Below are 13,832 nucleotides of genomic sequence, written 5' to 3' on the forward strand. Positions count from 1 at the left end.
CAAGCTGGCCGCGTGTGCCTCGCTGCTTGACGCGAGGTGGAGCCAATCAGGGCGAGCAGGCCGGGCTGCCATGTGACGGGCGAGGCGGCCCCTTTCCTCGGCGCGGCCAGGGGGAGGAGAGAACCCAGGCTCCAACGAGCCCTTAAGAGCAGCGGTCGCGGCGGCGGCAGAGGCGGCGGCACATCTTGGGGCCGGCAGGGCGCGCATCCTCGGGCACCCGGCACGGCGCAGAGAGCCTGGCGGGCCGCAAGAGCTGCAGGACACGAGTGGACAAAGCAAGATGGCAGGGATCTTAGCTTGGTTCTGGAATGAGAGGTTTTGGCTCCCACACAATGTCACCTGGGCAGACCTAAAGAACACAGAGGAGGCCACCTTCCCGCAGGCTGAGGACCTCTACCTCGCCTTCCCCCTGGCCTTCTGCATGTTCATGGGGCGGCTTATCTTCGAGAGGTAAGAGCTGGAGCTCCTCTTCCCCTCCCCCCTACACACACACACACACACACACACACACACACACACACACCGCACAGACACTCGCGCGCACACGCACCCTCGCGTGCTCCCTGGCGCACGCTCCCGCGCCCTGAGCGCACACCCCGCTAGTAGCACCTTCACTCGCGCTCACACCTCCTAACCTTTGTCTTCAGGGAAGCACTGCTGACTCCAGCCCGACTAGCTTTCTGGGGACCTCAGAGAGCATGGCTAGCCCACTGATGTTCTCTGGAGCAACAGCAAGGGCAGCAGAGCGATGGGGATGGACCCTGCCCTGCCCCTTGGTCTAGCTTTCTGCGCTGGTGGCCAGCGGAGGCGAACAAAGGTGTGTGGTGGCTGCCCCGGGACTCCCTGACCCTCTCGGCTCTTGCGGCTCTGTGCACCGTGTTGCCTGCCAGAGAGCGCTTCCTAGCCCAGCTAGCCGGCACCCACCTGACTTCCAGGAACACATTTGCCTCCCAGAGGGAGCAGGGGCCACGCAGACTTCCAGTCCTCCTGACCGCGGGTGTTGGGGACTTTTCTTGCTGTGAATTCACCAGGCACTCCTTGGCTACTGATTGTGTCTTGGTGTGTCTTTCAAAAACACACAGTATTGGGTCCACCTACCTGGGAAATAAGTGCAGTAGTTTGTGGATTTCCAGCGCTTCGAGCCATTAGCTTTTTTAAAAAAGGGGTGTTCAAAAGGGTGCTCAGCCTGCAAAATGGTTTTGATACTTGAGTGAATAACTGTTTACCATGGGTAATCATAAACTTTCTAAAATATCAAAACATTTGGTTTTTTTAATTTAAAGACTTGCCATACGCTTGTACAATTCCTCTGCTTGGTTCTCCACTGTGGCAGGAACAAACTTGCGTTATTGTCACTGGATCAGTCCCAGGCACTGCATCTTGCCTGCTGCGCATTCTTTGGTTTGTAGTATTGATGCCGCTGGACATCTCATCTCACCTCCCTTCGCACAAACTATCAGTAAAGGCAGAATTTCTAAGATACAATGTTCAAATTCCATTTTTCATTTCACATCCCTTCCCTTCCCCTCTCAAATCACCTTAGTTTGCTCTGTAATTTTGTTGGTTGTTTCTGTCCAAAAGCGATATTCAGGATGGCAGAATTTGCCTTTTGTGCTGTTCATTGTGGGAAGTGGCCACAGGTCAAAAGCATCGTGGAAACAAAAAAATAACTTTTGTCTAAGAAAGGTGTATTTTTTTCAATGGGCCATCTTGCTGCTTGAGAACCAAGTAAGCTGCTCACATGCAGAAATGGACAAACACAAAAGCACAGATTTGAAGACCTTCTATTTTAAAATTATTATAATCCATCACAGATAGAGCTATGGTCCTATCCAGTGCTGAGATGTGCTGTGAAAAATGGGAGCATTTAGAAATGTAGAGTTGCTTCCAAAGCCAGTGCACACTTCCAGAGAACATGAATTTATCATTCATTTTATAATTTCTCCAAAGACACGTAAACTACCAGGGACTTCGACTGTGTGTAGCGAGCACATAGTAGGGAGTTCATTTGCTGAATGACTGCTAATACATTTCAGCTAGACTCACTTTTAGACAGTAGACACTTTCAAAGTATATGTAGTCTGTGTCTTTTTTAAAAATATTTAAAAACTTTTCTAATATTTGACAGTTCATTTTTCCTTTTCCTGCACTCCCCTCCACTTTACATAACTCCATGGGTTGATTTATAGTTTACACAAAAGGATCAACTGTTAAAATATCATTCGCGGAAAATCTCCTTTTATGTAGAGAAATTGTCAGCGTCCTTCTGGCTGATCCAATTAGAAACTTTCTAATGGGTGGTACAGAGAGTAGACGACTCTGGTGGCTTAGTGGTAAGGAATTGTGCTTTCAACGCAAAAGTACATTGTTCAAATCTACCAGCTACTTTGTGGGAGAAAGATGGATAGTCAACTTTTGTGCACTGCTTCAGAAAACCCGCTGGTAGCTCAGCTGGGGGCCGGTTCGGACTTGACAGTACACACAACAACATACAGAATGCTAATCCTATATGACCCTTGAACCAGAAAGGACTACTGACTTTTAGAGGAATGTTCATTCCCTTTTTACCAATAGCAATGACAGTTGTGTCCTGAACCATCCACAAACTTGATTCTCTGAAAAACCAAAGGCATTCATTGATTGATCCAGGCACACAGTCATGGCTCAGTGTAGAACTCTTACCCCTTTGAGGGGGGATATCTGGGTTTAATTTCTGGTTTGTGCACCTCCTGTGCAAGTACAACTCATCTGTCATTGATGGCTTGTGTGTGGGTATGCTGGTGACCAGATTTCAGAGGGGCTTCTAGACTAAGTTGGATTAAGAAGAGAGGCTTGGTGAACTACTTCCAAAAATCAGCCAGAGGAAACCCTGTGGATACCATTGGTCCACTTCCTAAATGGTCGAGGGAGTGGCATGGGACAAGGCAGTGTTTCATTCTGCGTGCATAGGCTTACCGTAGATGGACAGGTTGAACAAAAGGTGTCATTAGAGATATAAATTCAATGTCTTTTCTCTTCTCAAACCTGGCATATTCTAGGATCTAACCTGTGTCCTTATCTCAGTAGCATCCATTGAAATCTTTAATCAGGCAGCTGATACGATGACAGATAGTGGATCATTTTCAGTAAGTTGTACATACATTTATTTTTTATTTTACTGATTATTTTATGGATTTCACAGAATTGTTTACATGTACCAAAACCAGAATTTTATGAATAAGCAAACACAGCTAAAGCCAGGCAAATCAGCAATTGGATCATGTGCAACACTTTTAATTTTACCATTAAAGGTCCTTTTTGATATACTTTTAAAAAAATTATTACTAATTTCAGTAAAAATTTACAGAGACTTTGGATTTCCATTCATTCATTGTTGCACTTTCCCCCCCCCAACCCTCCCCCCCAGTACACTACCCTCTTGGAAAAGTAAAAGACAAATTCTTTCATTGTTTTACAAACCCTCCCCCAGGTCCACGTCACCATGTACCCTTTGCTTTAGACTCAGGTCATGACAAAAATACCTAATCACATATCCCCTTTAAACAGTTTTCTCCCTCATTTGTTTCAATGCAGTATACATTATTGAACCCATCTTTCTCATTCTCTCCCCAACCCCAAGGTCAGTTCTATTTTACAACAGTAGCACCATGCAGTATTTGTCCTTTTGTGACTGAGATACTTCACTCAGCATAATGTCCCCCAGGGTCACCCATTTTGAATAATATTGCATGAGTTCCTTGTTTTTCAATGCAGCATAGTATTCCATTGTGTGAATATACCACAGCTTCTCTGTCCATTTGTTTGTTGATGGGCACGTAGGTTGTTTTCCAACTCCTTGCTATTGTGAACAAAGTCGCAATAAACATGGGTGTGTATATATCTGCTTGGATGTTGGTTATTGTCTCTTTGGGGTATATTCCCAGTAGTGGAATTGCTGGATCAAATGGTATCTCTATTTGTAACTTTTTGAGAAAGCGCCATACTGCCTTTCACAGTGGTTGCACCGTTTTACACTCCCACCAACAGTGAATAAGGGTTCCAGTTTTTCCACAACCTCGCCAGCATTTGTTGCTTGCTGTTCTGTTCAATTTTGCTATTCTGACTGGGGTGAGATGATATCTCGTAGTTGTTTTAATTTGCGTCTCTCTTAGAGCTAGGGATTTTGAACATTTCTTCATGTGCTTGTTAGCTGTCAGAATGTCTTCTTCGGTGAAGTGTCTGTTCATAGCCTGTGCCCATTTTTCTATTGGATTATTTACCTTAATCTTGTTGTGGTGCTCAAGTATTTTAAAATTCTGGATATAGGCACCTTGTCTGATATGTCATTACCAAATACTTTTTCCCAGTTGGTAGCTTCCCTTTTTACCCTGTTGGAGAAATTTTTGGATGCGCATAGGGATTTGATTCTTAGAAGATCCCATTCATCTAATTTATCTTCTCCTGGTTTTTAAAATTTATCTTCTTGAGGTGTACATACATTGCTTATTTTGCTGTATCCTATAATGTGTAACCATTTTTAATTATCTTCAGCAAAATTGTACTTGATGTGACATTAATGATAATTGTTAAAAATGTCCACATTCTGTTGGATTGCCTTTCTTTGGAATGGATGCAGTATGGATCTCTTCCTGTCAATTGTTCAGATTTCTGTCTTCTGAATTTCTTGGCACCGATGAATGTGTCCAGCATGTTTGTTGAAACATTTCCATTGGTATTCCATCAATTCCTGGAGCCTTGTTTTTCCACTAATGTCTTTAGTGCAGTTTGGACATCTATCTCCCTTTAATATCATTAGTTCTTGGTCATATGCTAATTCTTGAAATGGTTGACTGTCAACCAGATTATTTTGGTACAATGACTGTGTATTTATTCCACTCATTCCATTTTCTTTTGATAAATCCTGTGTCATCCAATATTTAACCCAGAGAAACCTTCAGTATTGCATGTTGAGACTTCCTTTCCCCCCTTCACGTCTTTCAGCTTAGGACATGCTAAATTTGTTTCTCTCTTTGGACTTTCTAACTTCAGATCTTTGTACATTTCATTATAATACTTTTGTTGGTCTTCTGTAGCTGCCCTTTGAAATCTCTTGTCTAACTCTCTTACTTCATCATTTCTTCCATTCACTTTACCTACTTTATGTCTAAGAGCGAGTTTCAGAGTCTCTTCTGACATTTGTCATAGTCTTTTCTTTCTTCTTAAGGACCTTTTGCTTTTTTGTGTGTGATGTCCTTGATGTCATCCCACAACTAGTCTTCAGTCATTAGAGTTTAGTGCATTGAATCTATTATTGAGATGATTTCTATTTTTAGAGCTCTGATGGCCCAGTGATAAGAAGCTTTGCTGCAATCTCAAAGGCATGCAGTTCAAAGCTACCAGCTGTTCCCTGAGAGAAGGATGGACAGTCTCCCTCAATGTGATTAAACTGCCTCTGAAAACCCGTTGGGTATCAGCTAGGAGTTCTTTCCTACTTGACGGTATACAACCACAAATTCAATGTTGTATTTTGATTTTCATGGACTTGTTTTCATTTTCTTCAGCTTCAATTTAAACTTGCATATGAGCAATTAAATGGATTGTTTCACAGCTGACCCTGGGCTTATTCCAATTGATAATATTGACCTTCTCTATCCTTTCACAGATGTTGATTTGATTCCTATGCATTCTATCTGATGAGCTCCATGTGTATGTAGTTGTTGTGGGGTACTGTTAAGTCAGAACCAACTCGTAACTGACCCTCCAGAGGCTTTTCAGAGGCTGTAAATAGCCTAGGAAGAGATTGCCCATTTTCTTCCCACAGAGCAACTGGTAGATTTGAAGTATATGCCTTTGGGTTGGCAGTGCAACTCCTTACTGCCAAACCACGAGAGCTCCTTTCCAAATGTATAATCACTGTTTATATTTTGGTGTTTTAAAGGTATTTGCAACCAATAAATAGCTGCTTTTACATAATTCTAGCGTTCAATCTCTGACATCCTTTCTATCACCAAGATTGTATTTTCTTTCTTTTTTTTTTTTCAAGATTGTATTTTCTAACTGTTGATACTTTTTGTTTCCAGCTTTTGAATTTCAAATACCAGTAAGTATCAATTCATCGTTATTGCTTGTTTGATCAATTTCAGATTGCAGAAGTTGGGAAAGTCTTAAATTGCTTTGTGCAAATATGCCCAAAAGGACCTCTTTAAAATGTTAAGAGGCAAAGATGTCACTTTGAAGGCTAGAAGCCGTGTTGTTATGTGCCTTAAAGTCACCTTTAACTCCTAGTGTCCCTATACACAATAGCTCTGTATCCTTCCTTATCTTGAGCCAATCTCACTACCTCTGACACACCTACCTGCATTACCCCAGGTACTCTTTTAGTCCATCTCATCTGGGGGCCTCTCCTGTGCTGTCCCGCCACCTTTCCAAGCATGATGTCCTTTCCAAGGACCAGTCCTCTGGCCATGTGCCCAAAGTATGTGAGATTGAGCTTCAAAATCCTTGCCTCCAAGGAGAAACTTGGTTTTACTCTTTCTAGGATAGACCTATTTGTTCTGTTGGTGCTCCAGTACTCTTAACACCACAACTCAAAGGCATAGATTCTTTTTCTGTCATCCTTAGTCATTTTACAGCTCTCTGATGCAAAGCAAGTAATTACAAAGACCATGGCCTAGATCAGGCATATCTGAGTTCCTAGGCTGACATCATTACTCTTTAGGGCTTTGGGAAGGTCCTTCACGGCCGACTTGATTTCCTGATTGCTGGTGTCAAGAGTGTTGATTGTGAAGCTAAGCAAGCTGTAATTGTTAACAACTTCAATCTCTTTTCCATCCATCATGGTGCTGCCTTGTGGCCCAACAGTGAGAATCTTTGTCTTCTTGATGCTGAGCTTCAATCCACTTGAAGACTACAGTTCTGGACCTTCTGTAGCAAACACCTTATGTCTTCTTCAGTTTCAACAAGCAAAGTTGTGTCATCTGCATATCACAAGTTGTTGATGAATCTTCCTCCAATCCTGATGCCACATTCCTCCTCATAAAGCCCAGCCTCCTGAATGATCTGTTCTGCATACGGATTGAAGAGGTATGGAGACAAGACATATCGTCTTCCTGATTTTGAATCATGCACTATTTCCTTGCTCTGTTCTGAGGACTGCCTCTTGGTCCAAGTATGCAGGTTTCACGTGAGCACAATCAGGTGTTCTGGAATCATTCTTTCCAAAGTTATCCACAATTTGTTTTGATCCACACAGTTAAGTGCCTTTGCATAGCCAATGAAACACAGATAGACTTTCCCCTGGTACCCTCTGCTTTCAGCTATAGTATTTTCGATTTTTTCACATATATTCAAAAGCTGAGTCATGAATAAGGAAAATTGAAAATTTTATGCCTATGAATTCTTGTGTTGGCAAAGAATATTCAATTGACCATTGACTGCCAGAGGAACGAATGAGCCTTGGAAGATGTGTACCTGGAATGTTCCTTAGAAGTGAGGATGTTGAGACTTTATCTCATGGATGGTGGGCAAGTCATCAGGAAGGAGCAGTCCTAGGAGGAGCAGATTATGCTTGGTTTGGTAGAAGGTCAGTGAGAAGAGGAAGGGCCTCAGTGACACAAACCCACACTGTGGCTGTACCAATGGCTTAAACATAGCCATTATCATGAGGCATAGGCTGTATGTTGTTGGACATATGGTCACTGAACATTGGAGTCAAGTCAACGGCACCTAACAGTAACAATGATGACACAATGTGCAATGCAAATCAGAGAAATCTGTTGTGAATATTTTGGCACAATGGAATTATTTATACTTCAACTTTAACTTATCCCAAAGCTGATAATATATCTATAAAATACACGATAATCAAGAGCTTTGTTATGCCTATTGTATGGGGTCAGTGTAAACTTGTGGTTAAAATTGTGAATGGTCTTAGCTTTCTAGGGAGCTCTAGCAGTGGAGTCCATAGTAAGTTGCATTGCTCATCCAACAACTGTGCTTCTTTAGTGGTTCGAATCCACGTGTAGCTCAGGAAAATGACGCGCAGAGTCTCCTTCCATTATGATTCCCCCTTGGAAACTGTGTGGAGGGTCAGTATGAATGGGAACTGGCTTGAAGACAGTGAGTGAAAGTTTGAGTGTGAGAATATCTTCTTAGTAATTAAATATATTTCTTACTGCAAGAAGTTGCACTGTAATCCTGAAGGCATGTGGTTTGAATCCACCAACTGCTCTGGAGAAGGATGTGCAGTTTCCTCCTGTGCAATTAACTGCCTCTGAAAACCCACTGGAGGGAACTATGGGTCATTTCAGACTCATTGATACACAGCAGCAACAACAATGGCACAACCATAAAGAAACACTAAAGAATTGATAGAATCAGACTGTCGCCTACTAAACAGTCCTATTTTTGGTTTTGCCCCTACTGTTGAGATACTGACAATGGAGGCCTTGACAGAAAGCACGCACCATGCTGTACCACCATATGGATAGCAATATGGCCAGTTAAAAACGGAGCAGCTAGAAGTCATAGACTTTTGGCTGAATCTGTAAAAATCCAAGACTTGATATTTCTTAGCAAATCTTTATACTACCCTTTGCTCTGAAGATATGAAGGACCTCTCTAGGAATAACTTGACCAACAGGGTAAAATATTTGTTGTTGCTCAAAATAAAGTTGGATGGCTTTTTCTAGAATGAAAATTATAATATGCACCACCATATTATGTTGCTGACGTGATGACAAAGAACAAAATGTTATTTAATAATGTAGTATTATCATCATATGTTTAGATCTTATGCAATGAGGGTAAGTGAGCCGTTCTCAGGAGTTAAAGCAAGTGTTTCTTCCAACTTTACTTTTTAAAAGTGAGGGATTTTATTTAATTTTTATATTCATAAAGTTCTGGTGAATTTCTTATTGGAAATGAGAAATCATTGACTTAATGTTTTAAAAGATAACATTAGGACATTTTCTTCCCTGTATGTAAAGGAGAGGAATATAAAAAGTATTGATGGGAATCAGAATATTTGCGTTCTAATTGAAATTTACTTCAAAAAGAGGCAGGCTCCTAGTTACCTCTGCTTTGTTTTCTCATCTCTACAGCAATGAAGCAGGTGGGTTTTATGATCCAAGGTTACTTTCACTGCCCCCCCCCTTTTCTGATTTATGTGAATTTTCTGTCTCTGAAGCCTCTTAATTAATACCTCAGGAAGCTTTAAAACAGGTTAAACACCATTCTTTGCAGGTAGAAATAAGTCTTCTAAGAATAAAGATATGTTTTATAGGAATATTCTAGCAAGTGGTAGTATTATTTCATACATTTTTTTCGATTACATTTGGAGTTCGAAGCGTCATTTGGACTATTAATTCTTTGTGTTCCAAAAAACTACAGCATGTATGAATAACGAGGATGTCAGGTTTGGTAAGGTAGAGGGTCAGAGGAAACAAATGAAACTTCACTGAGCTGGAGTGACACGTTTGCCTCACGTGGAGGATCAGACATATCAACAGTCATAGCCGTGGCACACACAAGGCATGTAAGTTTGCCGTGATTCTGAACAACCATTTTGCAACTAACAGCAACAATAAAGAACGGCAAACACTTACTCTCCTTTGGCCTCATTTAAATGGATTTCAGGTTATATATAGCACCTCCTATATTGACTGTTGTAGTTTTGTACTCTGCAGTCGGAACCAACCCATAGCTGACCCTCTGGAAGGTTTTCAGAAGCAGTTTGTCACTTGGGAAGAGATTGTCCATCCTTCTCCCGTGGAACACCTGGTGGATTTGAACCACATGTCTTTGGGATTGCAGCACATATTCTTATCACTAGGCCATCATCAGAGCTTATAATGAGTGGGTAAGAATGAAGAAGCTCATTCCTGTCAGGTAGGCTCTCAAAGTATCAAATCGTGTGAAGACTGAAATCTTTCAGCAGGCTGATACCAAACAATCTTGCCTAAGTCATTGTTGTTGTCATATGCTGTTGAGTCGCCTGCGACTCATAATATGACCCTATGTACAACAGCCCTAAATCCTGCTCTATCCTGTGCCAATCTCACTGTCTCTGACACACCTACCCCTGTCACCCCAGTCCCTAAGTCAAAGAAAAGTCTGTGAACCTCAATTCTTTGAGAAGAACAACCTCTTACCAGTGTCAGAGGAGAACTTCTAAACAGTGGACTTTCTCTTCTACATTTACTGTAGATCTTGGCCTCACCAGCCACCTTGGTTGAGACTTTCTAGGAAAATTACAAGTGTGTGTGCGTGTTTCTTGTGGTTAGAGGGAAGAGGAGTGTGGCTGTTTGCCAGAAAACAGTGTGGTATTAGGTGAGGTTCATTACTGAAGGATGCTCATATAAAGCATAATTAAGAGACTGGTATAATCACTTATACTTTAAAAGAAGCTTATATAATTATTTTATTTCTCTCATGCTATCAGGGCTGAATATCAAGCTCTCTACTTATGTCTATTTAGCTTATTAATGATGGTGCAACTATGATTAAAACTGTGGGTACCTGCTTTGCTCAAAGCTAGTGTCAGAGACAATCATTGGATCCAGACACAAATACTGCATATTCCCTTTTTAAGTGTCTGACTGAGATTAGAAATAATTGGGTTTCAGAGAATGTTTTCTTGAAAAATAACCTAAAATTAGAAAGGATAATACAACTTGTTGAAGAATTTGTAATTAAGTTGATTTGTGGATACTTAGCAGTGGCCTAGTGGCAAGAAGCTGTACTGCGGTCCCAAAGGCACATGGTTCAAGGCTGGTCCATGGGAGAAGGATAGGCAGCTTCCACTCCCCTCCCCACACTGCGATTAACTGCCTCTGGAAATTCACCCAAGGGTCAGCTATGGGTCGGTTCTGACAACCACAACAACCAGTATTCTTATACTCGACACTTAGAATGCCGGGAGAGGCATGTAAGTTAACTAAACTATTAGTTTAGTTTCATAGCTTTAGTGTCATTAAGGAGTCAGGAAATTAGCACATTGGCTGGACTTTTTCTGATGAATGGAGATGGTTGAATTCTCTGTGGTCAGATTTAGATTTTTAAATTTCCTGGTGTGTAAGGTATTTCAGATGTGGTTTCTCTTCAGTGATGGGGAATGTAGGGTGACAGTAGAAGGACAATGGAGTTCCAGGTGAGTTTTCCCCCTCAGTCTTCCAAGGACATGACTGTACCTTCTTCAGGCTCTCACCACCTGTTTTGCTCACCTGATGAAACCTTCTTGGTAAGCACACAAATCTAGGTCTGTGTTGTACATTGAATATTGAAAATGGTGGTTGTGTGTTGCTTTTTTTTTATAAATCCACTTGCATTTTGTCACCAGGCAGGATCAGATTTTCTATAGCTGTTGGGGTGTGAGCTATAGAGAGTTGCCATACTAACCAAGAACACGAGATTCTCTTAACTTTGAATCCACTGGCTGCTCTGTGGGAGAAAGATGGGTGGTTTCCTCCTGTTGAATTTGCAGTCCTGAAAATCCTGATGGAGGGTCAGCTATGAGTTGGAACTGACTCGATGGCAGAGAGAGAGAGATTGGTTATGTACTTCTGGCAAATGCGGGAACCTCAAAATTGTATTTCCCCCTCTCTTCCTATCAGTTCATAGAGGAGCTTTGATGGCCTATAGATAAGGAGTTGCTTTACTACCACAAAGGCTGGAGGGTGGAGTCCATAAACTGCTGTCTGAGAGAAGGAGGGGAGATCTCGTCCCATGAGATTTAGGCTCGGAACACCCTCTGCCAGGGCAGCTATACATAGATTCCAGCTCGGTGGCACACGAGAACAGGAACAACAGCAACAATCAGGCAATTAATTAATTAATGAACACTTTGAGTCAGGATTCCAGGCTTCCAGATTTTGTTTGCCAGTAATGAGATCTGGTGGCCTAGTGACAAGAAGCTGTGGTGCAATCCTGAAGGCACGTGGTTCGAATCTACCAGTTGTGCCACAGAAGAAGGATGGGCAGTCTCCTCCATGAAATTAACTGCCTCTGAAAACCCACTGAAGGGTCGGTCAGCTATTGGTCAGTTCTGACTTGACAGTACACAACAACAAGAGTAATTAAGTGTGTCACTTATTGTTCTTAGGGTCTGTTTGATCTTTGTAGAAATAATGTCTCTGTTACTAATATCCTAAGAATCTTTATTCCTATGATTCCCTCTTTTTGAAGACTTCATGAACTCTTCTTGTTCCCCTTCTGCCCACTTTACTCTGCATTGACTGTTTTGGTTTCAGTAGTGGTTGGCTGATGGCCTAGTAGTTAGGAAGTTGAGCTGCCAACTCAGAAGGCATGTAGTTTAAACCTCCCAGCTGCTGGATGGGAGAAAGATGGGCATTCTGCTCCCCTGTTGCTTACAGCCTCTATGTACCCACTGAGGGGCCAGCTATGTGTTGATTGATTCTAAGCAACAGCAGTAGGTTGAGTAGTGATATAGACTATTGGTTGTCCAGGGCTCGCTGTCTGAAGCTATGGCACTGTTTCTTTTATTTTTATTTGACTGGAGGGGGGAGGAGGGTGGTGCTTCAGTGGTAGAATCCTACCCTTTCTTGTTAGAGATGCAAGTTTGATGCCTAGCCAATGCATCTTAAGCACAGCCACCATCCATCTGTTCCTGGAGGCTTTCCTATTGCTGTGATGCAAAGCCGGTTTCAGCAGGCTAAGACACACTGAAAAGAAATGTCTGTTTAACTTTTCAAAAAATAGCCAGTGAAAACTCTGCATCACAGAGGTCCAATTCTGCTGTGCACAAGATCATCTTGAGTGGGGCACAAAGTTAGCAGCTATCAGCAACAAAAGTGACCTTGTGAATGACCATCATTTTAATAAAGAACACTTTTCTTTTAAATTTGATTGTAGAAACACCTAATATTTTTCATTATAGTGAGTTTAGCACTGTGCCATAGGTGTGTCAAACACCAGAATGGTTACCCATCATGGGCAGTGTTTGGTGAAACTCCCAGATTGATTCAGGTTTGGAAGCAGGAGAATCATCCACTTCCTAAACCACTTGCCTTTGGAAAGTCTATGAACATAGAGAAGCTATGCTGGGTATAGAACAGGGTTCAGGTCTTTTTTTTTTTTCATAGAGTTGCTATGAGTTGTACTGTAACAAGAAGAAGAACAGATGAAAGGTAGAGGCGGGGAGCAGTCCTACTCTGAAAGGTGGGCTCTCTTGTTTTGGTTGAAGGTCGTGTGGAATGTTTGGTTGTTTTTTATTAAGCCTCTTATTTAAAGTCAACATACCACCTCCTGGTGGACCTTTGTATTTAAAAGTTGGTTAGGCCGGGTCTAGTGTAATTATAATTTAGAGGAACATTCTTCTCAGTGGTGCTGCACTGGTCTGTCAGTTTGCTGCACTGAGGTAACCTGGCATGGCTATGCTGCTGAACTCTGTGCCACTGGGGTGTCGAATGCCATTATGGTTACTCATGGTAGACAGTGTTTGGTGGAGCTCCCAGATTATGACATGTTTGGAATCAAGAATGGCATGCTGTACCTAAACAACGTGCCTCTGGAAACTATGAACTTTGAGAAACGACAGTAGTTGCAGAAAGATTTCAAGTCTTTTGTGCATAGGGTTGCTATGAGTCATCCTCGACTCTACAGCAATAAATAACAACAGTGAGCTTAGGAATTTAATGGCTTCTTTTACTTATGCATCTTTCAACCCCTTTAAGATAGATACAGTTTCCCCTCAATTTTATGACAGTAAAATTTTAAAACTGCACCTAACTTTAAACTAAAAAACCTTCATTGCTGTGAGTTGGAACCACCTCACAGCTGACCTACCATTTAATTCCAGAGATGATTCGTCACATGGGAGGAAATTGCCCATCTTT

At 41.9% G+C, this 13,832-nt stretch overlaps 1 protein-coding gene across 2 annotated transcripts in view; it reads left to right on the top strand.

Annotated features, from left to right (window-relative positions):
* Positions 1-236: 236 nt before the first annotated feature.
* CERS6 (ceramide synthase 6) overlaps positions 237-13,832 on the top strand; it is a 451,257-nt gene continuing 437,661 nt past the window's right edge. Inside the window, exon 1 of one of the 2 annotated variants that reach the window (XM_006902103.1) lies at positions 237-450. In XM_006902103.1, coding sequence (XP_006902165.1) covers positions 281-450 — 170 coding nt within the window. In that variant the 5' untranslated portion in view covers positions 237-280. The remainder of the gene's footprint in view (positions 451-13,832) is intronic. The other variant, XM_006902104.1, reaches the window with a different exon arrangement.

This window comes from Elephantulus edwardii, unplaced genomic scaffold, assembly GCF_000299155.1.
Source record: "Elephantulus edwardii isolate Elephantulus edwardi_28Jun2011 unplaced genomic scaffold, EleEdw1.0 scaffold00369, whole genome shotgun sequence".
NCBI classification, from domain to species: Eukaryota; Metazoa; Chordata; class Mammalia; order Macroscelidea; family Macroscelididae; genus Elephantulus; species Elephantulus edwardii.